The sequence below is a fragment of the Coregonus lavaretus genome (genome assembly GCF_964263955.1).
Source record: "Coregonus lavaretus genome assembly, chromosome: 20".
In the NCBI taxonomy this organism is placed as follows: domain Eukaryota; kingdom Metazoa; phylum Chordata; class Actinopteri; order Salmoniformes; family Salmonidae; genus Coregonus; species Coregonus lavaretus.
Window position 1 is genome coordinate 2,190,834 of NC_140007.1, and position 26,361 is coordinate 2,217,194.

Genomic DNA, 26,361 nt, shown 5'->3' on the forward strand with positions numbered 1-26,361 from the left:
TGTATCTAGACAACCATCCTCTGCTACCATTTTGTTGATAACGGGATATGGAGAAGGGAGAGTCGGTCAAGGATGGATTCAGACTAGGTGGTAAATTGTATGACAAGGCAGTTTATTCAGAGTAAAGATATCTGGTACAAGCGTGCACGGACTCGTTCTTTCAGCTCATATGGAACTTGCAGACGGAGCCCCGAAAACACAGTGCACACATGTTTTATACAGTTTAATAAAGTAGGTTGAGTCTGGCAGATCTGGTCTTCTGGTTGGTCCATGCTGTTCGAGCGTCGTCCTCTGTGATTGGGTCTAGGAGATCTACGCTCTGTAGCTCAGGCCCTTTGTTCCGAATGTTCAGCAAAGTAGGAGATTTGGTGTGTGCGTTTAGTTATCTCTTATCTTGAGTAAGTCTGTGTGTGTGAGTGCATCTGTGGCAAGAGTCACGAGATGTTGTTGTCTATAATCAGCAATGACCCTAACACCCTGTTGGTCAGGCGTTACCTGTTTCATCAATGTCTATGCAAGGTTGGTGTCAGCATTCTGTCTCTGAGTGTGTGTGTGTGTTCAGCATCATGTGCCTCTTGTGCAATGCAGAACATGTTTTCTGCAATATATGTGCCTTCGAGTTCTTGACAAAACTTGTCTTGGAAAAAGGAATTAGTTATAGCAATATAATAGCAATATGCTATTTATAAAAATAGCATTTCTTACAATAGGATAAAGTAATCCTTCTAACCCCCCCTTACCCCCCCCCCCCCCCCATTTGTAAGTCGCTCTGGATAAGAGCGTCTGCTAAATGACGTAAATGTAAATGTAATAAAATAAATGCATGTCTCTTGTCTGCCCCAGCAAGGCAGTCGGTATTCGCGTCATCACAATCCCTCATCTGATTGGTCGAGTAGGCGGGCCTTCTGACTTTGTGGCTGTGGTAACTAGTGACGACCTTTTTGCCACGGCTCCCTGGTTCATGTTTTGTTAGTTGCATCGTTGGACTTGCTCCCAAATGGATTTATCTGGTATGGATTTCATTGTTATCTGTTTTAAACATTTGGCTGAAGCAGTTGTATGTAGTTAGCTAATCAGCAACAACTACGTAACGTTAGCTGGAACGATGATGATGAAATAGTAAGCTAGCTACGTTAGTTAGCTAACCGGTGTATAATGAATCAATGTAGCTTGCAGCAAGCTAATACAATTTAAAAGCGAACTGCTGGATCTAGCTAGCCAGCAGGCCTAGTTAACTGTGTCGTTATATAGGCTAACTAGCTAGCTAACTCTTCTAATTGTATTGCACTGTGTAATGACAGCTTACCACCAATTGGTGTTTTGGTGATCTCTAGTGTTCAACTGCAAGGTTTTTAGCTTACTTGCGCGGTATTATGCATTGCACGCTTGTCAAGGTCTTGTTAGATGGCCAAGGCCTTGTAATCGTTCTCCTTATAAGTTAGCCGATCGAGGAAATTATTGAATCGCTTTTGCCAGATACTAGCTAGTGGTGGCTAAATCTTTTGTAGGAGTCGTCTTATTAGTTATTGCTGAAACATGTAGCTAGCTAACTATTTGGTGTTCACTAGCGTTACCCCATTGGTGTTTTGTTAATAACTCATCAACAGTTAACGAGGCAAGCTAACGCTAGCTAGCTACTTCTACCTGTCATGATGTTCATTATTATGATAACAAGCAACTTTGTATCGCACGCTGGACCTTGTAATTAGCTAAATGTAACAACATTATAAATACTGCTTTCACTGCTTGATACAAAGTAACAACGCCCGCAACATCAGCAGTATTGTACTTTGAGCTCCAATGTTGCTAGACTAAGCCTAGAGTAGTCTCATTGGTACCGACTCGCAACTTGTTTAGGATTTCTAGCTATACAGTTCCAACTTTACTGTACATATATATTTTTGCCTTTTTCATAGCAAAGTTATCATAGCAACTAGAATCAAAGTCGGTAATTTGTTATCCATTATTATGATCAACAAATCTTGACACTTCCTTGCTTGTGTATGCAAGGTCATGCTGTTTAAATCGATTCCCACGGGGGGTATGAAAAAAAAATATATATTTTAAAAATATATATAACATTTTTTTAAAAATAAAATAGAACGAAATAAAAAAATAAGATTAAAAAAATGATTTAAAAAAAAATAACAATAAAAAAATTAAGTAATGTATGCACTAATTGTAAGTCGCTCTGGATAATAGCGTCTGCTAAATGACGTAAATGTAATGTAAATGTTAAATTGATGTTACTTGTTGGATAGTTTTGCATTTGTATTTACTATGGATCCTCATTAGCTGCTGCCAATGCAGCAGCTACTCTTCCTGGGGTACAAATGCATTAAGGCACATCAAACAAAAGAATAAAACTATACATTACACCACTACATAGCTATAACACAAAATGTATAATACCACCATACAACAATATTAAAATGTGTGTGTGTGTCTCTCTTCACAGTTGTGTTGTTCCATAAGGTGTAGTTTTATCTGTTTTTTAAATCTGAATGTACTGCTTGCATGAGCTACTTGATGTGGAATAGAGTTACATGTAGTCATGGCTCTGTTTAGTATTGTGCATTTCCCGGAGTCTGGATTTGGACTGTGAAGAGACCCCTGGTTGCATGGGTGTCTGGGCTGTGTGCTAGTTGTTTGAACAGACTGCTCGGTGCTTTCAACATATCAATACCTCTCACAAAGACAAGTAGTGATAGGTCAATCTCTCCTCTACTTTGAGCTAGGAGAGATATACATGCATGTCATTAATGTTACCATTCTGTGTACGTTTAAGGGCCAGGCGTGCTGCTCTGTTCTGGGCCAACTGTAATTTGCCTATAGTACCAGTGAAAAGTTTGGACACACCTACTCATTCAAGGGTTTTAATTTATGTTTAACTATTTTCTACATTGTAGAATAATATTGAAGACATCAAAACTATGAAATAACACATATGGAATATGTAGTAACCAAAAAAGCGTTAAACAAATCAAAATATATTTTATATTTGAGATTCTTCAAATAGCCACCCTTTGCCTTGATGACAGCTTTGCACACTCTTGGCATTCTCTCAACCAGCTTCACCTGGAATGCTTTTCCAACAGTCTTGAAGGAGTTCCCACATATGCTGAGAACTTGTTGGCTGCTTTTCCTTCACTCTGCCGTCCGACTCATCCCAAACCATCTCAATTGGGTTGAGATCGGGCGATTGTGAAGGCCAGGTCATGTGGTGTAGCACTCCATCACAGCCTGGAGGTGTGATGGGTCATTGTCCTTTTGAAAAACAAATGTTAGTCTCACTAAGCCCAAACCAGATGGGATGACGTATCGCTGCAGAATGCTGTGGTAGCCATGCTGGTTAAGTGTGCCTTGAATTCTAAATTAATCACAGACAGTGTCACCAGCAAATGACCCCCAGACCATCACACCTCCTCCTCCATGCTTTACGGTGGGAACCACACATGCGGAGATCATCCGTTCACCCACACCGTGTCTCACAAAGCCACGGCGGTTGGAAACAAAAATCTCCAATTTGGACTCCAGACCAAATGACAAGTTTCCACCGGTCTAATGTCCATTGCTCGTGTTTCTTGGCAAAAGCATGTCTCTTCTTATTGGTGTCCTTTAGTAGTGGTTTCTTTGCAGCAATTCGACCATGAAGACCTGATTCACACTCTGAACAGTTGATGTTGAGATGTGTCGATGACTTGAACTCTGTGAACCATTTATTTGGGCTGCAATATCTGAAGCTGGTAACTCTAATGAACTTATCCTCTGCAGCAGAGGTAACTCTGGCTCTTCCATTCATGTGGTGGTCCTCATGAGAGCCAGTTTCATCATAGCGCATGATGGTTTTTGCGACTGCACTTGAATAAACTTAAAAGGTTCTTGAAATGTTCCATATTGACTGACCTTTATATCTTAAAGTAATGATGGACTGTTGTTTCTCTTTGCTTATTTGATCTGTTCTTGCCGTAATATGGACTTGGTCTTTTTACCAAATAGCCCCCCCCCCCCCACCCCACCAAAAGCATTAAGAAGGAAAGGAATTCCACAAATTAACTTTTTAAGAAGGCACACCTGTTAATTGAAATGCATTCCATGTGACTACCTCATGAAGCTGGTTGAGATAATGCCAAGAGTGTGCAAAGCTGTCATCAAGGCAAAGGGTGGCTATTTTGAAGAATCTCAAATATAAAATATATTTTGATTTGATTAACACTTTTTTTGGTTACTACATGATTTCATATGTGTTTTGATGTCTTCACTATTATTCTACAATGTAAAAATAAAGAAAAGCCCTCTCATTTTTATTTTATTTTGAATGAGTAGGTGTGTCCAAGCTTTTTACTGGTACTGTATGTCTGTCTTTGTGGCACTTGACCATATGAATGGGCGGTAGTCCAGGTGTGATAAAACTTAGGCCTGTATGACTTTTTTTGTTGATAGCAATGTGAAGAAAGCAGAGCAGTGCTTTATTACGAGACAGACCTCTCCCCGTCTTAGCTACTGTTGCATCAATATGTTTTCACCATGACAGTTTAAAAATCGAGGGGGTTACACCAAGCAGTTTAGTCCCCTCAACTTGCTCAATTTCCACATTATTCATTACAATATATAGTTGAGGTTTAGGGTTCAGTGAATGGTTTGTCCCAAATACAATGCTTTTAGTTTTTTAAATATTTAGTACTAGCTTATTACTTGCCACCCATTCTAAAACCAACTGCAACTCTCATTAGTAAAGATTGAAAAAAAGTAAGGGGCCTAGACAACTGCCCTGTGGAATGCCCGACTGTACCTTGATTATGTTGGAGAGGCTTCTATTAAAGAACACCCTCTGTGTTCTGTTAGACCGGTATCTCTTGATCCAAGATATAGTAGGGGATGTAAAGCCATACACATACGTTTTTCCAGCAGCAGATTATGATCAATAATGTCAAGCTGCACTGAAGTCTAACAAAACAGCTCCCACAAGCTTCTTATCAATTTCTTTCAGCCAATCATCAGACATTTGTGTCAGTTCTGTACATGTTGAGTGCCTCTCCCTTTAAGCATTTCTGAAAGTCAGTTGTTAATTTGTTTTACTGTGAAATGGCATTGTATTTGGTCAAACACCATTTTTACCAAAAGTTTACTAAGGGTCGGTAGCAGGCTGATTGGTCGACTGTTTGAGCCAGTAAAGGGTGCTTCGCTATTCTTGGGTAGTGGAATGACTTTTGCTTCCCTCCAGGCCTGAGAGCACACACTTTCCTGTAGGCTGAGATTGAATAGATGGTACATAGGAGAGACAATATAGTCCGCTATCATCCTCAGTAATTTTCCATCCAAGTTGTCAGACCCAGGTGGCTTGTCATTGTTTAACCCAAAAAATATTACCTCTTCCACACTCACTTTATGGAATTCAAAATTACAGTGCTTGTCTTTCATAATTTGGTCAGTTATGATTGGATATGAAGGTTCAGAGGTTTATGTTGGCATGTCATGCCTAACTTTGCTAATCTTGCCAATTAAAAAATCCTGAGGGGCCGCCCCCAGGTGGTAAGGGTAGGTAACAACGCATCTGCCACGCTGATCCTCAACACGGGGGCCCCTCAGGGGTGCGTGCTCAGTCCCCTCCTGTACTCCCTGTTCACTCATGAGAGCTTCAAGTTCCTTGGTGTCCACATCACCAACAAACTATCATGGTCCAAACACACCAAGACAGTCGTGAAGAGGGCACGACAAAGCCTATTCCCCCTCAGGAGACTGAAAAGATTTGGCATGGGTCCTCAGATCCTCAAAGTTCTACAGCTGCACCATCGAGAGCATCCTGACTGGTTGCATCACTGCCTGGTATGGCAACTGCTTGGCCTCCGACCGCAAGGCACTACAGAGGGTAGTGCGTACGGCCCAGTACATCACTTGGGCCAAGCTTCCTGCCATCCAGGACCTCTATACCAGGCGGTGTCAGAGGAAGGCCCTCAAAAATGTCAGACTCCAGCCACCCTAGTCATAGACTGTTCTCTCTGCTACCGCATGGCAACTCTACTTACATGTACAAATTACCTCGACTAACCTGTGCCCCCGCACATTGACTCTGTACCGGTACCCCCTGTATATAGCCTCTCTACTGTTATTTTACTGCTGCTCTTTAATTATTTGTTATATACAGTATCTCACAAAAGTGAGTACACCCCTCACATTTTTGTAAATATTTGAGTATATCTTTTCATGTGACAACACTGAAGAAATGACACTTTGCTACAATGTAAAGTAGTGAGTGTACAGCTTGTATAACAGTGTAAATTTGCGGTCCCCTCAAAATAACTCAACACACAGCCATTAATGTCTAAACCGCTGGCAACAAAAGTGAGTACACCCCTAAGTGAAAATGTCCAAATTGGGCCCAATTAGCCATTTTCCCTCCCCGGTGTCATGTGACTCGTTAGTGTTATAAGGTCTCAGGTGTGAATGGGGAGCAGGTGTGTTACATTTGGTGTCATCGCTCTCATACTGTTCACTGGAAGTTCAACATAGAACCTCATGACAAAGAACTCTCTGAGGATCTGAAAAAACGAATTGTTGCTCTACATAAAGATGGCCTGGGCTATAAGACGATTGCCAAGACCCTGAAACTGAGCTGCAGCATGGTGGCCAAGACCATACAGCGGTTTAACAGGACAGGTTCCACTCAGAACAGGCCTCGCCATGGTCGACCACAGAAGTTGAGTGCACGTGCTCAGCGTCATATCCAGAGGTTGTCTTTGGGAAATAGACGTATGAGTGCTGCCAGCATTGCTGCAGAGGTTGAAGGGGTGGGGGGTCAGCCTGTCAGTGCTCAGACCATACGCCGCACACTGCATCAAATTGGTCTGCATGGCTGTCGTCCCAAAAGGAAGCCTCTTCTAAAGATGATGCACAAGAAAGCCCGCAAACAGTTTGCTGAAGACAAGCAAACTAAGGACATGGATTACTGGAACCATGTCCTGTGGTCTGATGAGACCAAGATAAACTTATTTGGTTCAGATGGTGTCAAGCGTGTGTGGCGGCAACCAGGTGAGGAGTGCAAAGACAAGTGTGTCTTGCCTACAGTCAAGCATGGTGGTGGGAGTGTCATGGTCTGGGGCTGCATGAGTGCTACCGGCACTGGGAAGCTACAGTTCATTGAGGGAACCATGAATGCCAACATGTACTGTGACATACTGAAGCAGAGCATGATCCCCTCCCTTTGGAGACTGGGCGGCAGGGCAGTATTCCAACATGATAACGACCCCAAACACACCTCCAAGACGACCACTGCCTTGCTAATGAAGCTGAGGGTAAAGGTGATGGACTGGCCAAGCATGTCTCCAGAACTAAACCCTATTGAGCATCTGTGGGGCATCCTCAAATGGAAGATGGAGGAGTGCAAGGTCTCTAACATCCACCAGCTCTGTGATGTCGTCATGGAGGAGTGGAAGAGGACTCCAGTGGCAACCTGTGAAGTTCTGGTGAACTCCATGCCCAAGAGGGTTAAGGCAGTGCTGGAAAATGATGGTGGCCACACAAAATATTGACACTTTGGGCCCAATTTTGACATTTTCACTTAGGGGTGTACTCACTTTTGTTGCCAGCAGTTTAGACATTAATGGCTCTGTTGTGTTATTTTGAGGGGACAGCAAATTTACACTGTTATACAAGTTGTACACTCACAACTTTACATTGTAGCAAAGTGTAATTTCTTCAGTGTTGTCACATGAAAAGATATACTCAAATATTTACAAAAATGTGAGGGGTGTACTCACTTTTGTGAGATACTGTATAGATTTGTTTTACTTAACACTTATTTTTCTTAACTGCATTGTTGGTTAAGGGCTTGTAAGTAAGCATTTCACTGTAAAGTCTACACCTGTTGTATTCGGCGCATGTGACAAATACAATTTAATTTAATTTGAATCAGGACTAATAAAGCCAACACAATGGCCTGTTTTACAAATGTTGGGCCTACCACATGGATGGACATTCATAAAATTCCATTGTGGGCTGACATGGTAGGCTACAACCTAGTAAGCATGAGAAGATGTCTTTTGGACTTCTTTTTTGGTCCTGTCCGGTCATCGTTTTTTTGTGTTTTACAAACAGTAAAATGGGCATTCAGAAAATCTAATTTCAGGCAACACTGTATGCTACACTTCCAGTAAGGACTGACCAAAGTAATTTTTTTTGTGCAGTTCCGTCACCAATCATAGACATTTATGTATGTTTCACATTTTCTCCGTTCTGGACCAGCCTTGATTTGGTACAAACATAGACGTCTATAAATGACATACGGAAAATACCTTTTCACTTTTCATTCAGAACCCAAATTAAACCTAACTTCAACGTCTGGAAAATACATAATTTAGACGTCTTTTCAACTTCACTTACTGGGACTATTATTGTTTTTGGGGGAGTGGCATTTTTTGGTCTCCTATGGCTGCAAAAGGGTACAAACCGACCCAGGCTATAGGTCAGGCCCTATTGTGCCCTATTCGTACGGGATTAGTTCTACTGGGGGAGGTCGGGTAATGTAATTTATGTGCTTGAGCACAAAACACCACATCTGTATTTTTTTGTCCCGTCCGAATCTGCCATGTCAGTGATTTTTTTTTTACTCCAACCAGAATAACCTGCTTTTTTTTGGCAACGAAAACAATAACTGTTTCGATTAAATCTGAAGTAAGTGCTGCGCATAGGCTACATGTAGGCTATTCATATATAGCTTATCAACTGTCACAGTGAATACTTTTGTTTATATGTTTCGTGCGTGTGAATTGAATATTACCAAATGCATCAGTAAAACATATAGAGCCTATTTAATGCAACCCTTTGTTGTTAATAGATCGCAAAGCAGCAGCGTACAACTGACCTAAACATTTGGAAATGATAAGTTAACTTTCTCACCCTTAGCCTTAAAATGCACTGTTTAGCTGACATCTGAAGGCTGGGGGTCATTTAGGACGTACTGCGGATCGCTAAAATATCCTAATGATTAAGATCACACTTCCTCAATTGAAATATTACGGCGACACTATAGGAAAGATGGTTCATGTTGAAATACTGTATCTTCACGCCTGGAATAAAAACCTCCAGGCTTGCGTCATAACTGTCACTTTATTGGGAAAAAAGAAAGAATTACAGGGAAAAAACTCATCCCGTCCGAATCATCCTCTGGAATAACTGACATTCTGGAGTAATAATAATTACATAACTAACGTTTTATTGTAATACTAGTCCTGTGCAAATAGGTCTTTGGTCACGTGTATGCGATGCATACATGTGTCACGTAGAGAGCAAGGGTTGAGAGAATAGGAAATGTTTTCCTAAACAAATGAGGGATTTCGGTAACAGAACTTTTCAGTCAGAGGTGGCTGTAATTATGTTAACTTCACCAACACGGACAGCGCGATGAACACTTTGATGTTCTGTGGTGGTCGCTGCAGCAGGAAGGAGAGAGCGAGACAACGGGTGCTAGTCACAGTCACTCGCTGTGTTTTTTTTGTTTTTTTTTACACAGTCTGAGTCCGGCCCAGCACAATCAAATCTATTGCTGGTCGGACTTCCTCTAGTCATTTGTGTGTCTTAATTATTTAATCAAACCGTGTGCTTAAAGCATCAGAGAATGTAGCTCAGTGAATATAGTTGATTTTAATAAAACACATACGATGTGTCAATATCTGGAAAAAATACAGGTTTAAAAAAGGCGACCAATCGATTGGTCGACAGAACAGACAACTATTGGTCGACACATTTTTTTTTTTTGTCGGAGACAGCCCTAATTGACACTTACAGTGCATTCGGAAAGTATTTAGACACCTTGACTTTTTCCACATTTTGTTACGTTACAGCAATACTCGAAAATTAATTAACTTATTTTTTTCTGTCATCAATCTACACACAATACCCCATAATGACAAAGTTTATGAAATTGAGCTCAGGTGAATCCTGTTTTCATTGATCATCCTTGAGATGTTTCTACAACTTGATTGGAGTCCACCTGTGATAAATTCAATTGATTGGACATTATTTGGAATGGCACACACCTGTCTATATAAGGTTCCACAGTTGACTGTGCATGTCAGAGCAAAAACCAAGCCATGAGGTCAAAGGAATTGTCCATTGAGCTCCGAGACAGGATTGTGTCAAGGCACAGATCTAGAGAAGTCTACCAAAAAATGTCTGCAGAATTGAAGAACACAGTGGCCTCCATCATTCTTAAATGGAAGAAGTTTGGAACCACCAAGACTTCCTAGAGCTGGCTGCCCAGCCAAACTGAGCAATCGGGGGAGAAGGGCCTTGGTCAGGGAGATGACCAAGAACCCAATGGTCACTCTGACAGAGCTCCAGAGTTCCTCTGGGGAGATGGTTGTCCTTCTGGAAGGTTCTCCCATCTCTGCAGCACTCCACCAATCAGGCCTTTATGGTAGAGTGGCTAGACGGAAGCCACTCCTCAGTAAAAGGCACATGACAGCCCACTTGGAGTTTGCCAAAAGGCACCTAAAGGACTCTCAGACCATGTGAAACACAATTATCTGGTACGGCAAGTGGTACCGGAGAGCCAAGTCTAGGTCAAAGAGGCTTCTAAACAGCTTCTACCCCTAAGCCATAGACTCCCCACTTTTACGCTGCTGCTACTCTCTGTTTATTATCTATGCATAGTCACTTGAATAACTACCTACATGTACATATTACCTCAATTACCTCGACTAACCGGTGCCCCCGCACATTGACTCCGTACCCCCTGTATATAGCCTCGCTATTATTATTTTTACTGCTGCACTTTAATGTTTGTTACTTTTATTTCGTATTATTTTATATTGTATATATATTTTTTTTTTTTGGGGGGGGGTGTATTCTTTCTTAAAACTGCATTGTTTGTTAAGGGCTTGTAAGTAAGCATTTCACTGTAAGGTCTATACCTTTTGTATTCGGCGCATGTGACAAACACAATTTGATTTGATGAAACCGAGATTGAACTCTTTGGCCTGAATGCCAAGCGTCACGTCTGGAGGAAACCTGGCTCCATCCCTATGGTGAAGCATGGTGGTGGCAGCATCATGCTGTGGGGATGTTTTTCAGCGGCTGGGACTGGGAGACTAGTCAGGATTGAGGGAAAGATTAACAGAGCAAAGTACAGAGAGATCCTTGGTGAAAACCTGCTCCAGAGCGCTCAGGACCTCTGACTGGGGGCGAAGGTCCACCATCCAAAAGGACAATGACCCTAAGCACACAGCCAAAACAACGGAGTGGCGGCTTCGGGACAAGTCTCTGAATGTCCTTGAGTGGCCCAGCCAGAGCCCGGACTTGAACCCGTCCGAACATCTCTGGAGAGACCTGAAAGTAGCTGTGCAGCGACGCTCCCCATCCAACCTGACAGAGCTTGAGAGGATCTGCAGAGAAGAATGGAAGAAACTCCCTAAATACAGTTGTGCCAAGCTTGTAGCGTCAGACCCAAGAAGACTTGAGGCTGCAATCGCTGCCAAAGGTGCTTCAACAAAGTACTGAGTAAAGGGTCTGAATACTTATGTAAATGTGATTATTTAAGTTTTTTTTTTTTTTATACATTTGAAAAAACTTCTAAAAACCTGTTTTTGCTTTGTCATTATGGGGTATTGTGTATAGATTGAGGAGGATTATTATTATTTTTTAAATCCATTTTAGAATAAGCCTGTAAGGTAACAAAACGTGGACAAAGTCAACGGGTCTGAATACGTTCCGAATGCACTGTATGTTCTTTGCATTGAAAATAAAAAATTTTGCATGACATTTCATGGATTTACATGTAATTGAATCACATATAATATTTGTCTCAATTGGGCATATCTTTAGAGGTAACGTTCTCTTTTGGTTCTACAGCATAAACGGTTCCAGTCTTCCCCACGCCAGTCCTACTGAGAGGGGAGGATGGCACATCAACACCCCACAACAGAGCTTCCCCAGTGGACAGCAGTCCCAGATGGGGACCCTGACTCAGATTCCGACCGGGACTCTGGAGTCGGAGAGGATGCTGGCGTTCACCATGGCAATGACATTTCGCACCGGCAGGAGGGAGTTGGAGAGAGAGGCGGAGGGGAAGAGGGAGATTTCAACATCTTTGTTTCCTTTCGGGGAAACATGGATGATGAGGACTTCCAAGAGAAACTTGACCACATACTTAAAAGGATGCCTAGTATGCTTGAATTGGGTTAGTAATGGTTGGTGATGTGGTGCACCTTTCTAACAGTTTCCTACTTTTGAATGTATTATGAAAGTAGTTAGAAAATGTTGAAAGCCATCATTTCAGAGCTCTGTATTATTTCTATACTGATAATGAACAGTGATATTGAGATATTGTACTCCTTCCCCCCAACCCCCCGTCTCATCCTGTCTTTCTCCATGTCTTCCTATCCTTCTCCAGACTCAGACAGACTGCAGCCACAGCGTGTGGAGCCATGGAACAGTGTGCGCGTCACCTTTAACATTCCCCGGGACGCGGCAGAGCGCCTCAGGCTGCTGGCCCAGAACAACCAGCAGCAGCTCCGAGACCTGGGCATCCTTTCTGTACAGATAGAGGGTATGTACAGTACCCAGATAGCAGCAGCCATGGGTATGATCAAGCCCAAAATGTATGGATTATTTTATAGTAAGCATCCTGAAAAGTACTTACAGTGCATTCGGAAAGTATTCAGACCCCTTGACTTTTTCCACATTTTGTTACATTACAGCCTTATTCTAAAATTGATAAAATTATTGTTTTCTCTCATCAATCTATACACAATACCCAATAATGACAAAGTGAAAACAGGTTTTTAGAAATGTGTGCAAATGTATTAAAAATAAAAATACTGATACCTTATTTACATAAGTATTCAGACCCTTTGGTATGAGACTCAAAATTGAGCTCAGGTGCATCCTGTTTCCATTAATCATCCTTGAGATGTTTCTACAACTTCATTGGAGTCCACCTATGGTAAATTCAATTGATTTGACATGATTTGGGAAGGCACACACCTGTCTATATAAGGCCCCACAGTTGACAGTGCATGTCAGAGCAAAAACCAAGCCACGAGGTCGAAGGAATTGTCCGTAGAGCTCCGAGACAGGATTGTGTCGAGGCACCGATCTGGGGATGGGTACCAAAAAATATCTGCAGCATTGAAGGTCCACAACAACACACTGGCGTCCATCATTCTTAAATGGAAGAAGTTTGGAACCACCAAGACTCTTCCTAGAGCTGGCTGCCCAGCCAAACTGATCAATCAGGAGGAGAAGGGTCTTGGTCAGGGATGTTCTTCCTAGAGCTGGCTGCCCAGCCAAACTGAGCAATCAGGGGGAGAAGGGCCTTGGTCAGGGATGTTTTTCAGCTGGATGGAATGGGAGCAAAGTACAGAGAGATCCTTGGTGAAAACCTGCTCCAGAGTGCTCAGGACCTCAGACTGGGTCTAAGGTTCACCTTCCAACAGGACAACGACCCTAAGCACACAGCCAAGACAACGCAGGGGTGGCTTCGGGACAAGTCTCTGAATGTCCTTGAGTGGCCCAGCCAGAGCCCGGACTTGAACCCGATCAAACATCTCTGGAGAGACCTGAAAATAGCTGTGCAGCAACACTCCCCATCCAACCTGACAGAGCTTGAGAGGATCTGCAGAGAATAATGGGAGAAACTCCCCAAATACAGGTGTGCCAAGCTTGTAGCGTCATACCCAAGAAGACTTGAGGCTGTAATCGCTGCCAAAGGTGCTTCAACAAAGTACTGAGTAAAGGGTCTGAATACTTATGTAAATGTGATATTTCCGTTTTTTGCAAAAAAAAATCTAAACCTCTGTTCGCTTTGTCATTATGGGGTATTGTTTGTAGATTGATTTAAGAAAAGAAAAAAAATAATAATCCATTTTAGAATAAGGCTGTAACGTAACAAAATGTGGGAAAAGTCAAGAGGTCCGAATACTTTCCGAATGCAATGTAGATCCTGATTGTTGTTAATATTTGTTTTTGTTTGTTTCGTCCAGGTGAAGGAGCCATCAACGTGGCCATTGGGCAGAACAGAGGTCAGGAGGTCAGGGTGAACGGACCAATCGGTGCATCCGGTCAGATGAGGATGGATTTGGGATTCCCAGGACAACCAGGCACAGGTGACTTGGGGCAGGACAGTGACAAGATGAATTCTATCCATTCATTGTTCGTCTTTTAGTTGTTAAAATATAAACCAACTCCCATACCAATCTCTCGTAGGAGGCATGAGAATGAGCAACCCATCGATGGTCCCCCCTTGCCCCAGTATGTCTGGACAGGCAATGGTTCCCGGCAGCAGTGGACAGATGCACCCCAGACCCCCCTCACAGACTGGTGAGGACATACATGCTTAATAAGCAACCAGTTAACTCATTTACACGTCCAAAATATGTTTGACTTGTTTAGGGCTGTCCCGACCAAAAAAAAAGAAGAGTTGTCTGTTCTTTCGGCCAATCGATTGGTCGAAATGTTTAAACGTTTATTTTTCCATATATTGACACATCCTATGTGTTTGAATCAAATCAACTATATTCACTGAGCTTGTCTGTTTTAAGCACACGGTTTGATTAAATAATTAAGACACACAAATGACTAGAGAGAGTCCGACCCGCAATTGATTTGATTGTGCCGGGCTGTGCTCAGACTGTTTAAAAAATAAAAAAAACACAGCGAGTGACTGTGACTAGCACCCGTTGTCTCTCTCTCTCCTCCCTGCTGCAGCGACCAACACAGAACATAAACGTGTTTATCGCGCTGTCAGTGTTGCTGAAGCTACAACATACAGTGCATTCGGGAAGTATTCAGACCCCTTGACTTTTTACACATTTTGTTACGTTACGGCCTTATTCTAAAATGGATTACATTTGTTTTTTTGCTCATCAATCTACACACAATACCCCATAATGACAAAGCGAAAAGAGGTTTAGATTTTTTGCAACTTTATATAAAAAAACAACAACTGAAATATCACATTTACATAAGTATTCAGACCCTTTACTCAATACTTTGTTGAAGGACCTTTGGCAGCGATTACAGCCTCGAGTCTTCTTGGGTATTACGCTACAAACTTGGCACACCTGTATTTAGGGACTTTCTCCCATTCTTCTCTGCAGATCGTCACAAGCTCTGTCAAGTCGGATGGGGATTTCATCAAGGATCTCTCTGTACTTTGCTCCGTTCATCTTTCCCTCGATCCTGACTAGTCTTTCAGTCCCAGCGCTGAAAAACATCCCCACAATATGACGCTGCCACCACCATGCTTCACTGTAGGGATGGTGCTAGGTTTCCTCCAGATGTGACGCTTGGCATTCAGGCCAAAGAGTTCAATCTTGGTTTCATCAGACCAGACAATTTTGTTTCTCATGGTCTGAGAGTCCTTTAGGTGCCTTTTGGCAAACTCCAAGCGGGCTGTCATTTGCCTTTTACTGAGGAGTGGCTTCATTCTGGCCACTCTACCATAAAGTCCTGATTGGTGGACTGCTGCAGAGATGGTTGTCCTTGTGGAAGGTTCTCCCATCTCCACAGAGGAACTCTGGAGCACTGTCAGAGTGACCAATGGGTTCTTGGTCACCTCCCTGACCAAGGCCCTTCTCCCCAATTGCTCAGTTTGGCTGGGCGGCCAGCTCTAGGAAGAGTCTTGGTGGTTCAGAACTTCTTCCATTTAAGAATGATGGAGGCCGCTGTGTTCTTGGGGACCTTCAATGCTGCAGACATTTTTGGGTACCCTTCCCCAGTTCTGTTCCTCGACACAATCCTGTCTCAGAGCTCTACGGACAATTCCTTCGACCTCATGGCTTGGTTTTTGCTCTGACATGCACTGTCAACTGTGGGACCTTTTATATAGACAGGTGTGTGCCTTTCCAAATCATGTCAAATCAATTGAATTTACCACAGATCGACTCCAATCAAGTTGTAGAAACATCTCAAAGTTTATCGATGGAAACAGGATGCACCTGAGCTCAATTTCGAGTCTCATAGCAAAGGGTCTGAATACTTATGTAAATACGTTTTTTCTGTTTTTAATTTTAATATATTAGCAAAAATGTCTAAAGCTGTTTTTCGATTTGTCATTTAGACATTTTAGTCATTTAACAGACGCTCTTATCCAGAGCGACTTACAGTTAGTGAGTTTCATACTGGTCCCCCGTGGGAAACGAACCCACAACCCTGGCATTGCAAACGCCATGCTCTACCAACTGAGCTACACAGGACTACATTATGGGGTATTGTGTGTAGATTGAGGGGGATAAAAATAATTGTATCCATTTTAGAATAATGGAAAATGTCAAGGGGTCTGAATACTTTCCGAATGCACTGTAACTACAGCCATTACTGACTGAAAAGTTCTGTTACCGAAATCCCTAATTTGTTTAGGAAAAACATTCCCTATTCCCTCAACCCTTGCTCTCTTTACGTGACACATGTATGCAGCGCATGCACATGACCAAAGACCTATTCACACGGGACTAGTACTACTAGAGAACATTGGTTATGTAATTATTACTCCAGAATGTCAGTTGTTCCAATGGACGATTCAGACAGGAATCGTTTTTTCCAAACTGCCCCATGTAATTCTTTATTATTTTTATGAGTTGATAGTTATGACAGAAGCCTGGAGGTTTTTATTCTAGGCGTGAAGATACAGTATTTCAACATGTCTAGGTGATAGGGTCTCACTGATATCTCAAGCTTGGTTTCTAAACCACACCAAACCATCTTTCCTATAATGTCGCCATAATATTTGAATTGAGGAAGTGTGATCATAATCATTAGGATATTTTAGCGATCTGCAGTACTGTCCCCCAGCCTTCAGATGTGAGCTAAACAGTGCAATTGCACTTGAGATGTATTTTAAGGCTAAGGATGAGAACGTTAACTATCATTTTCAAACGTTTAGGTCAGTTGTATGCTGCTGCTTTGCGATCTATTAACAACAAGGGTTGCATTAAATAGGCTCAATATTTTTTACTGATGCATTTGGTAATATTCAATTCATACGCACAAAACATATAAACAAAATCATTCACTGAGTTGATAGGTTACATGTAGGCCATTCATATATAGCTTATACTTAGTTCAATTTATCTAATCAGTTATTGTTTTCTTGCGCAAACCGCAAGCAACACCAGTCAAACTCAGACATTTCTCTCAAAACACAGGGATGTTGATTCGCACGGGACTAGTATGATCAGAGGACCTTGGATTTCACCAAAAAACTGTAGGTTATTCTGGCTGGAATTGTTACTCTTTTGCCATGGAAAAATTACTGACATGGCAGATTCGGATGGGACTAAAATGACAGATGTGGTGTTTTGTGCTTTGTGTTCTTGCAAATAATTACATTACCCGACCTCCCCCAGTAAAACTAATCCCGTCAGAATAGGGCCTGGCCTATAGCATATCATAATCACATCAATAAATTGGTTATAACAAACTCAACACTGTAACATGTGACAGCAAAATAGATGCAGAGGACGTGACAAATAAACTCGAAACGGGGGAATATTTACAGGTTGCTCAGGAGGTAAAGGGAAAGTCAGATGTGTGGAATAAATGTGACTATTTATGGAAAATAAGGAGGAGGTCAAGAAAAAGGAGATTGTAAACACTAAATAAATTATAAATAATACCAGAGAGGCTGTTCTAATGAAAGAAAAAAAGTGTTATGCCTTTATTACAGCAAAGCAAAGATTAAAAACAGCCGAATTTGTGAAATTGTTTACTTGACATGTCATTGTGTGAGGCTTGGTGCTCACGGAATCAGTAGGCTAATAAACAAACACTCCAAACAGGCAACAGAAGCAGGGTCTGTCTTATTTCTGTAGATATATTGATGATTTATAAAGCCAGGCACATTTAACAGTTTGGCTATTGATTATAGACCTAATTAAGTTTGATTTTCCTCTCTCCTCACTTTTCTTAGACAATAAGGCAAGGGCTGTTTTCTCATCTCCTAATTCTGCTGCTGCCTCCGCAGCATTGTTCTCAACACTAATATGCTGGTTAACTTTGCTATAATGCACATAGCAACATGGTCTAGGAAAAGGCGCCAATTCAACAGCGCACTCATGTGTTTCAGAACTGTGGACACCGACCGCTATCCAACGGGGGAGAAAGCGCATTTGTTGTAAAATAATATTATTTGTATTAGTGTTGCACCATTTGTCTTATGTAATATAACCATATACAATTTCAGTAGCACATGTCTGAGACTGATGGACTGTGCCATCCCCACAGCCTCCACAATGGATCAGTCCACGCGAAAAAGACTGGTGTCTTGTACACCATGAGTATTATACTTTTTTTGCTACTGCTCGACTAAAGAAATCTTGGTCGACCAACAGCCTACCGACCGGTCGACTAAATGGGGTCAGCCCTAAACTTCTTCAAAGGTATTGACCGTATACGTCCCCCCCTCCTCCTTCAGATGCAATGGGCCCCATGATGTCCTTGCAGCAGCAGCTTCAGCGTCCCCAGGCTGGCCCCTACGGCCAAGGACCCATGCCCCCCCAGGCAGCTCACCACATGCAGGTATACAATCACTAATGGAGCTTAACAATAACAATGCATTATAATCACTATCAATACTACAAATGAATGCAAGGATTAAATGTATCAGGAGTGTACTGTATTTATAAAGGCTGTATTTTGAGCACAGACCATGCAGGTGGGTAGGCAGCTCAACCCAGCTGCCCTCCAGCAGCTGCAGCAACAGCAGCAGGCCCAGCAACAAGCCCAGCTCTCCCAGCTTGGTGGCCCCCGTCCCCCCTTCAACCCTTCTGGCCAGATGCCTGTACCCTCCGGCTGGAACCAGCTCCCCTCAGGGGTCCTCCAGCCCCCGCCAACCCAAGGAGGACCCATGGGCCCAGCCTGGAGGAAGGCCCCTCCCCAGGCCCAGATGACTCAACGTCCCCCCTCGCTGGCTACGGTCCAGACCCCCAGCCACCCTCCACCTCCGTACCCGTTTGGTAGCCAACAGGCTGGCCAGGTGTTTAATGCTATGGTGCAGGGGCAGCTCCAGCAACAGCAGCAGCCAGGAGCTGGTCATTTTGCGGCCCCCCAGCCTAAAGGTCCACAAGGTGGGCATGGAGGGGTGGCAGGACCCCCTAGACCTCCACCACCTCTGCCTCCTTCAGCAGGGCCTCAGGGAAACCTCACAGCCAAGTCTCCTGGGTCTTCACCTTCCCCCTTCCAGCAGGGTTCTCCAGGGACTCCTCCCATGATGGGTCAGGCCCAGCTGGGCCTGCGACCTACGACCCCACAGGGTTTCCCTCAAGGGGTGGGCTCACCGGGCAGGGCGGTACTGGGACAGCAGGGTAACATGCAGCAAGTGTTCATGGGAATGCCCCAACATGGGCAGGCTGGACCTCAGGTTCATCAAGGAGGAATGGGAGGTAAGAAATTGAACTACTGCAGATGATTACAAATTATGCATTCACTTTCACAGGTTTGTTCCATGGCCACAAAAGATCTCCTGAAGCATTGCCTTTATTAGTTAAAATTACTTATTAGTTAGTAACACAATTCATGCTTAAATCAAAGTAATATTCAGACATTTAAAGTGTAATACAGACTTACTACAATGACCATGTATGCTGGGCTGATGAAATTCCCCACGGTTGTGTTTGATCACAGGCATGCCCAATCGTCTGCCCATGGGGTTCCCTAACGTCCCAGGGAACCAGAACTTTGTCCAGGGTCAAGTGACTAGCGCCCCAGGAACCCCTGGGGGAGGAGCCAATCCCCAGCTCCAGAGCACCCAGGCAATGGCACACACAGGTACAAGACAATAGATCAGCACAGTTAAAACGATACCTTTCAGCTATATACGAGAGAAAAGGGTTAATAGCAGGGTCGTTCCATTTGATTTCAATCACTTTTTGACCGCACACCAGTAAAATGTTATTTGAATAGAAATGTTAACTTCCAATTACTACCACAAAGATGGCCACCGGTCCACCCACTGTCGAATGTCAACTTAAATGGTAATGTCTATTATCTATATTTCTATGGTTTCATATGGAAGATTGACAGTGTAAGTTAAAACAACTGATATTTTCATACAAGTCAACATTCTCTGATGTGTGGACCTCCAACCATCTTTGTGGTACCATTTGAAAGTTGAAATGTCAATGCTATTCCCATTTTAGTGCATTTATCAGCCAAAGTATGACACCCACCCTGTATTCAAGAGCATGCTCTGTCTAAACCGATGGCGGGCACAACACAGACACCTCAGATTATGTACAATGGGGTCTAAATTACAACGTATATGAAAATGGAAAACAATTGCAGTTTGCACGTTTTTAGATAGCTGATGTTAAAGTTTTTTTTAATATATATATATAAAACCTATTTTTTTCAAGAAATTATCAAATAGTTTGACAACCCTGTTTGTAAGCTTTTAAATTATATCAAACTCAACCATTGTATTTTTTTTTTTACCAGTGATGAAGACATGGATGTCTCATGGTATGGTGGGGTGTGCAAAATGAGTCAACTTTGGGCACCTCTATCTCCTGAATGTTTTGGCATTCAGGTCTAAAAAGTCACTTTCTGACCACTTCTACTATGGGCAAGTATGTATGGAAAGTTTTTAGTTAAAATCCAAAGGGGTGCGGTCAAAAAGTGATTCAAATCAAATGGACTGACCCAGCAGACAATACAGTGATTTGATTTAGGCTGTATCATGCCAACTTCAGTGTCATTCTCTTATGATCTGATTTCAGGGGCCCAGTCATCAGTCTCCAACCCCAACACCATCCAAGGTCCATCCCACTCCCAGCCCAACATCATTGGCCTCCACAGTGGCATGGACGGCCAGCCCCCAGGCACTACCTCAGGCCCCAGTATGGGCCAGCCCGGCATCCAGACCCAGATGATGGGCCTCCAGGGCCAGCCTGTGTCCTCGTCCCCCAGCCAGATGGTCCAGGGTGGGGGTCCGGGGCAAACGGTCCTCTCCAGACCCCTCAACCCCGGGCAGAGAGGAGGCATGACCCCACCCAAGCAGCTGATGCCCCAGCAGGGCCAAGGGGTGATGCACGGCCAGGTGGTTGGAGGGCAGGGGCACCAGGCGATGCTCTTACAACAGCAGCAGCAACAACAACAGCAAAACTCCATGATGGAACAGATGCAACAGATGCAAGGAAACAAACAGGCGTTTGGGGTGAAAGGTCAAGCCGGGGTCATGCCAGGTCAGATGATGCGGGGTCCGTCTCCTAACGTGCCCGGTAACATGTCTCAGTTCCAGCAAGCTCAGGTGGGCCAACAGCAGCAGCAGCAACAGATGACTCCACAGCAGCAGCATCAACAGCAGCAGCAAATGGCTCAACTCCAACAACAGCAGCAGCAGCAACACCAGCTACAACAGCAGCAACAACAACAGATGACCCAGCAGCAGCCCCAACAAGTATTTCAATACTTATTTTCCTTTTTTATTTGCACTGTGGCAATTGATGGTGGAAAACCCAATTTCCGTTCTGGGTAGCATTTAAAGGGTGTTATTTCACTTGCTCATGCCTTAATTTGTTCAGGTCCCCATGGGCGGCAACCCCAACCAGGCCATGGGTATGCACGGTCAACAGATGAGACTCCCCAGTGGTCATCCTCTGGTCCAGCAGCAGCTACAGCAGCAGCAGCTCCAACAACAACAGAAACAACAACAAGCCATGCTACAACAGCAGCAACAACAGGCCACGCAGCAACACCCACACGCTCTCGGAGAACCCAGTGGCTGCACAGGCGACATGGGCAGTGTCCAACAAATGCTCCAGGACATGCAGGGTCAGCAACAGCAGCAAGGCATGATGGGAATTGGAGGCCCCCAGCACATGCAGGTGGGCAACGGCCACTTCTCGGGTCATGGGATGAACTTCAACCCCCAGTTCGGGGGTCAAATGCCCATGAGTGGGCCGTGCGCTCAGGCAGGGGGGTTCCCAGTGAACAAGGACGTGACGCTGACCAGTCCTCTCCTGGTCAACCTGCTCCAGAGTGATATCTCGGCCAGTCAGTTTGGACCTGGGGGGAAGCAGGGGGCTGGAGGACCTGGCCAGGCCAAACCCAAGAAGAAGAAACCACCACGCAAGAAGAAGCCCAAAGTAGGGGAGGGACAGCAGCCGATGGAGGGGCTAGGGTAGATAGCTGAATTTTATTGAAATATAAAGCTATATCCTCATAAGGTAGTCGGTATTGGACATGGTTTGTCATTGAGGTATTCTTCTTCTCTTCTCCCCAGGTGTCTGGAAGTGGGTGCTGGCCTGGAGGACCCAGAGCTGCCAGGACCGAGTGGGGAACAGGGGGTGGGCATGGACCCTTCTGGACCCAAACTTTCAGACTTCACCAACAGGCCTGCAGGTATGCCATGTTCATGTTTCTTGGTTTGCTCACTCACAATGTTATATTTTAGTTAAGTGGCTTCTTATCACTCATTTTCTCTCATGTCAGGTTTCCCAGGTCAGCCTGGAGACCAAAGAGTCCTACAGCAGGTGCCCATGCAGTTCATGCAACAGCAGCAGCAGCAACAACAACAACAACAACAACAACAACAGCAACAACAAATGCAGCATATGCAACAGCTGCAACAGCAGCAGCAGCAGCAGCTGCAGCAACAGCAAATGCAGCAGCAGCAACAGCTGCAGATGCAACAGCAGATGCAGGGAATGCAGGTTCCTCCAGGACAGCAGCAGGGGGTGGCTGGAGCTCTGGGTCAGACTCAAGGCCAGCCACAGATGCACCCTCATCAGCTACAACAACAAAAGCAGCAACAACCACACCATCAGCAGCAGCAACAGCAGGTACCATCGACTGCCTGTGTGTGTGTGTCGTCAAAAGACACATTTTCCATGTTAACTATGGATTATATAGCTAATTTGTTCCCGTTGTGTTATAGCAGCAGATGCTGATGATGATGAAGATGCAGCAGGAGCAGGCTAAAAGCCGGATGCCCCTCCATCCAGGCGGGCAGCACCCCCCCAGAGGCATGGTGAACCCCGGGGAGGCCCAGAGGATGCCTGGCTCCCAGCAGGGCAACATGCCCGTCATGATCAACCTCCAGGGGCACGGAGGAGTGCCCCCCTCCCCAGACAAACCCAGAGGGATGCCCCTCATGGTCAACCCACAGGTTGAACACACTATCTGATAGATGTTTTGAAATGGAATTATATCATATTTATTGTTATTGTCTTGTAAATGTTCTATGCCTGTTGACTTTGGCAGTTTGGACAAATTAATTAATTAATTTCCCGGTGTGTGTGTGTATCATTTTTCTCTCTCTCTCTCTACTTATGTAGATGGCTGGGGCAGCCCGGCGGATGTCTCACCCCGAGGCAGGACCTGGTCCCCAGGGTACAGGGGCTGAAGAGGCCCCTGGTGGGCTCCACTCCCTGCAGGACAGACCCGGGGGCCAGGAGATGGTGATGCAGTCTGGGAACGGGGCCCAACAGATGGTGGTGAACCAGGGCCCAAACGCCCACATGATGAAGCAAGGCCTCGGCCCCTCACCAATGCCCCAGCACCCTGGAGCCAGCCCTCAACAGCAGTTGCCCCCTCAGCCCCAGCAGGGTGGCCCCATGCCAGGCCTCCACTTCCCTAACGTCGCCACCACCTCCCAGAGCTCCAGGCCGAAAACACCCAACCGGGCCAGTCCCAGGCCCTACCACCACCCTCTCACCCCTACCAACCGTCCTCCCAGCACTGAGCCCTCTGAGATCAACCTCTCCCCTGAGAGGCTGAACGCCTCCATTGCAGGCCTGTTTCCACCGAAGATCAACATCCCTCTCCCCCCCAGGCAGCCCAACCTCAGCCGGGGCTTCGACCAGCAGGGTGGGCTCAACCCCACCACTCTCAAAGCCATAGGACAGGCCCCTCCCAGCCTAACTATGCCCAGCAACAATGGAAGTGGTGGAGGTAACTCTAACAACGGTCAGCAGTCTTTCCCTACAGGCAGTGGAATGGCCACCTCAGGCCAGGGGAAACAGGACAAGCAGTCTGGAGGAGGGCAGGCTAAAAGGGCTAGTCCCAGTAACAGCCGCAGATCCAGCCCTGCCTCCGGCCGCAAAGCCACTACCCCCAGCCCGGGGAGGCAGAAGGGGGCCAAGATTGCCCTAACCTCCCCTCCTCACCAGCAACACATAGTCAACCCCCAGACAGCGCAGACCATGATGTTGAGCCCTACCCCAGTGCCTCCTAGCCCGGTCTCTATCCCACCAGCGGTTGGGGTGGGCCTGGAGGCCCATCAGATCCAGAGCCCCTTCCAGGGGTTCCAGGGTAACACAGCTGAGATGCCCAGGGAAGGGCAAGGAATGGCAGGTGTAGAGCAGCGGCAGATGCCCCAGCCTCTGAGGGAGCTCCCTGCCTCCCGGATAGCTAGCCCTCGTGTCCCAACTCCTCAGGAGGCTAAAGCTGGGCTTGAGCACACGATGGTAGCAGGGGAGAGGCAGCCTGTACAGAAAGCTCCTCAGCAGGAGTTTGTATCTGTGTATGAGGCCTCTCATGCTCTCAGGGATGCTCCTACCTCCCTCAACCAGCTGCTGGATAACGCAGCCACCCCCAGCGTGCCTGCCAGGCCCACTCGGAGTGCTCTGGCTGGGGATACTATCTGCAAGGAGAGCACAAAAGCCTCCATAGATCAAGATAACCCATCCAGTGCTTTTCAGAGCTCAGATGTGGGGGCTACTGCTGTTGCTACTGCTGCTGCTGTGAACGAGCCAGAAGCTAAACCCAAGCCCAGCTCAACCCCCAGCTCCAAACTCCCAAATCCAGCCGGTAGTCCTAACCTGCAGCCTAATGCAAGCCCTAATCTTAATGCTAATCCCAGCCCTAGCCCCAATCTAAACCCGACTGCTAGCCCCAACCTAAACTCTAACTCCAGCCCTACTCTAAACCCTACTCCTAGTCTCCGTGTCAGTGTGGGCGCTAGCCCCAACACAGCCACAGTCAGTCACAGTAGTCCCAGCCTCAACGTTTCCCCCAGCCCAAACCCTAACTCAAACCCTGCAGTTAGCCGCAAACCAATCCCCAGCCCTAAACCCCTGGCCAGTGTGTCCACAGTCCTGCAGATCCCTGCGTCCTCTGCCACCATCTCCCCCAACAAGATAACCGTGTTTGTCACCTCCAACCCTATCAGTTCCACCTCCACCACCCAGGCACCCCCAGCCGTCGTCTCCACTATGGTGGCCATGCCCAATAAGAACATCAGACCCCAGCAGCTCAGCCATCAGACCACTGCCCCCCGGCCCCAATTCATTACCACGCCTGTGTTTATTAATACCGGTACCCCAATCTTCCAGGTCCCCTCTGCGTCTGTGGCCCCCAACACCACAATGGTGTCCCAGCCGATCACCATGGAAGGACCCATACAGGTGTCCACCACTAATATCCAGCTCACCACTGCTCCAACCCAGGCCCAAGCCCCAGTCACAGGCTCTGCCTGGACCCAGGCTTCTGTGGTCAGTGTGGCCAGCACCCAGCCTGCCCGAACGCTTGGTGAGCAGGTCCAGATGGCCACTAGACAGGCTTCCCCTGTCCCTGTTAGTAACCTGCCTCCTCCCCAGCAGCAAAGCCCTAGCACTCCCAAGCCAGAGACCCCTGGTGAGGCGCCCCCCGGCCAGAAATCTAGCCCGCCAGTTGGGCAGCCGTCCGGCCGTCCCAGCCCCTATCCCAAAGCCTCTGCGTCTGCCATGTCTTCCTTCCAGCAGCCCTTAGGGTCCCCTCCTCCATGCTCCCCGTCCCCGGCTGCCCAGGGCAAGCCTGTCCAGGCTCCTGGCTCTGCACCATTGAGTAGTCCACCAGATTCCCAGCAGGTTTCTAAGGAACGGCCAGCCCAGCCTTTAGGGGGGGTTTCCCAGCTCCAGACAGGTCTGAACGCTGGGGATATGCCCCCTCATACTTCCCCTGCATCTCTCACCCAGACTGAGGCCACGGTGTCTGGAGCACAGACTCAGACTGCTTCTGCTGCTGCTCCGAAAGTCACCACTCGTCCTCCTCCCGTATCAGCTCCAACTCCTGTCCGTGCTCAACCTGCTGCACCAACCCAATCCCCTGTTTCTGCCCCAGCCTCTACCCCCACCACCCCTCCTCCAGTCTTAGTCCCTGTCAACACCCCAATCCCTACTACTGCCCCTGTTCCTACCACTGCTACGTTTCTCCCTGATCCGGCTCCTCCTTCAGCCCCAGTCCCGGTACCAAATCTCTCCCAATCTACCTCTCCTGTTGCTGCCACCCCTGGACCCTCCAACCCCCCCAGGGACTCCTCAGCCATATCCTCCCCAGCGGCCCCTACCCCTACTGGGGCTCAGCCTGTCCCCACAGCCATGGAGGCTCCCAGCCAGCCAGCCCCACCAGAGGCCCCAGCACCTGCGGCGAATACCCAGATCACCCCAG

The 26,361-nt window shown here is 45.9% G+C and overlaps 1 protein-coding gene across 3 annotated transcripts in view; it reads left to right on the forward strand.

Annotated features, from left to right (window-relative positions):
• Positions 1-913: 913 nt before the first annotated feature.
• Positions 914-26,361, forward strand: part of LOC311147990 (nuclear receptor coactivator 6-like) — a 30,333-nt gene continuing 4,885 nt past the window's right edge. For 2 of the 3 annotated variants that reach the window (XM_084184860.1, XM_084184861.1), the window contains exons 1-14: positions 914-1,010; positions 11,848-12,175; positions 12,389-12,544; positions 13,980-14,102; positions 14,203-14,316; positions 18,410-18,513; positions 18,641-19,376; positions 19,618-19,761; positions 20,712-21,391; positions 21,516-22,114; positions 22,217-22,335; positions 22,426-22,775; positions 22,871-23,101; positions 23,271-26,361. In XM_084184860.1, coding sequence (XP_084040986.1) covers positions 11,896-12,175; positions 12,389-12,544; positions 13,980-14,102; positions 14,203-14,316; positions 18,410-18,513; positions 18,641-19,376; positions 19,618-19,761; positions 20,712-21,391; positions 21,516-22,114; positions 22,217-22,335; positions 22,426-22,775; positions 22,871-23,101; positions 23,271-26,361 — 6,727 coding nt within the window. In that variant the 5' untranslated portion in view covers positions 914-1,010; positions 11,848-11,895. Of the gene's footprint in view, positions 1,011-11,847; positions 12,176-12,388; positions 12,545-13,979; positions 14,103-14,202; positions 14,317-18,409; positions 18,514-18,622; positions 19,377-19,617; positions 19,762-20,711; positions 21,392-21,515; positions 22,115-22,216; positions 22,336-22,425; positions 22,776-22,870; positions 23,102-23,270 lie in introns of those variants that run through there. The other variant, XM_084184862.1, reaches the window with a different exon arrangement.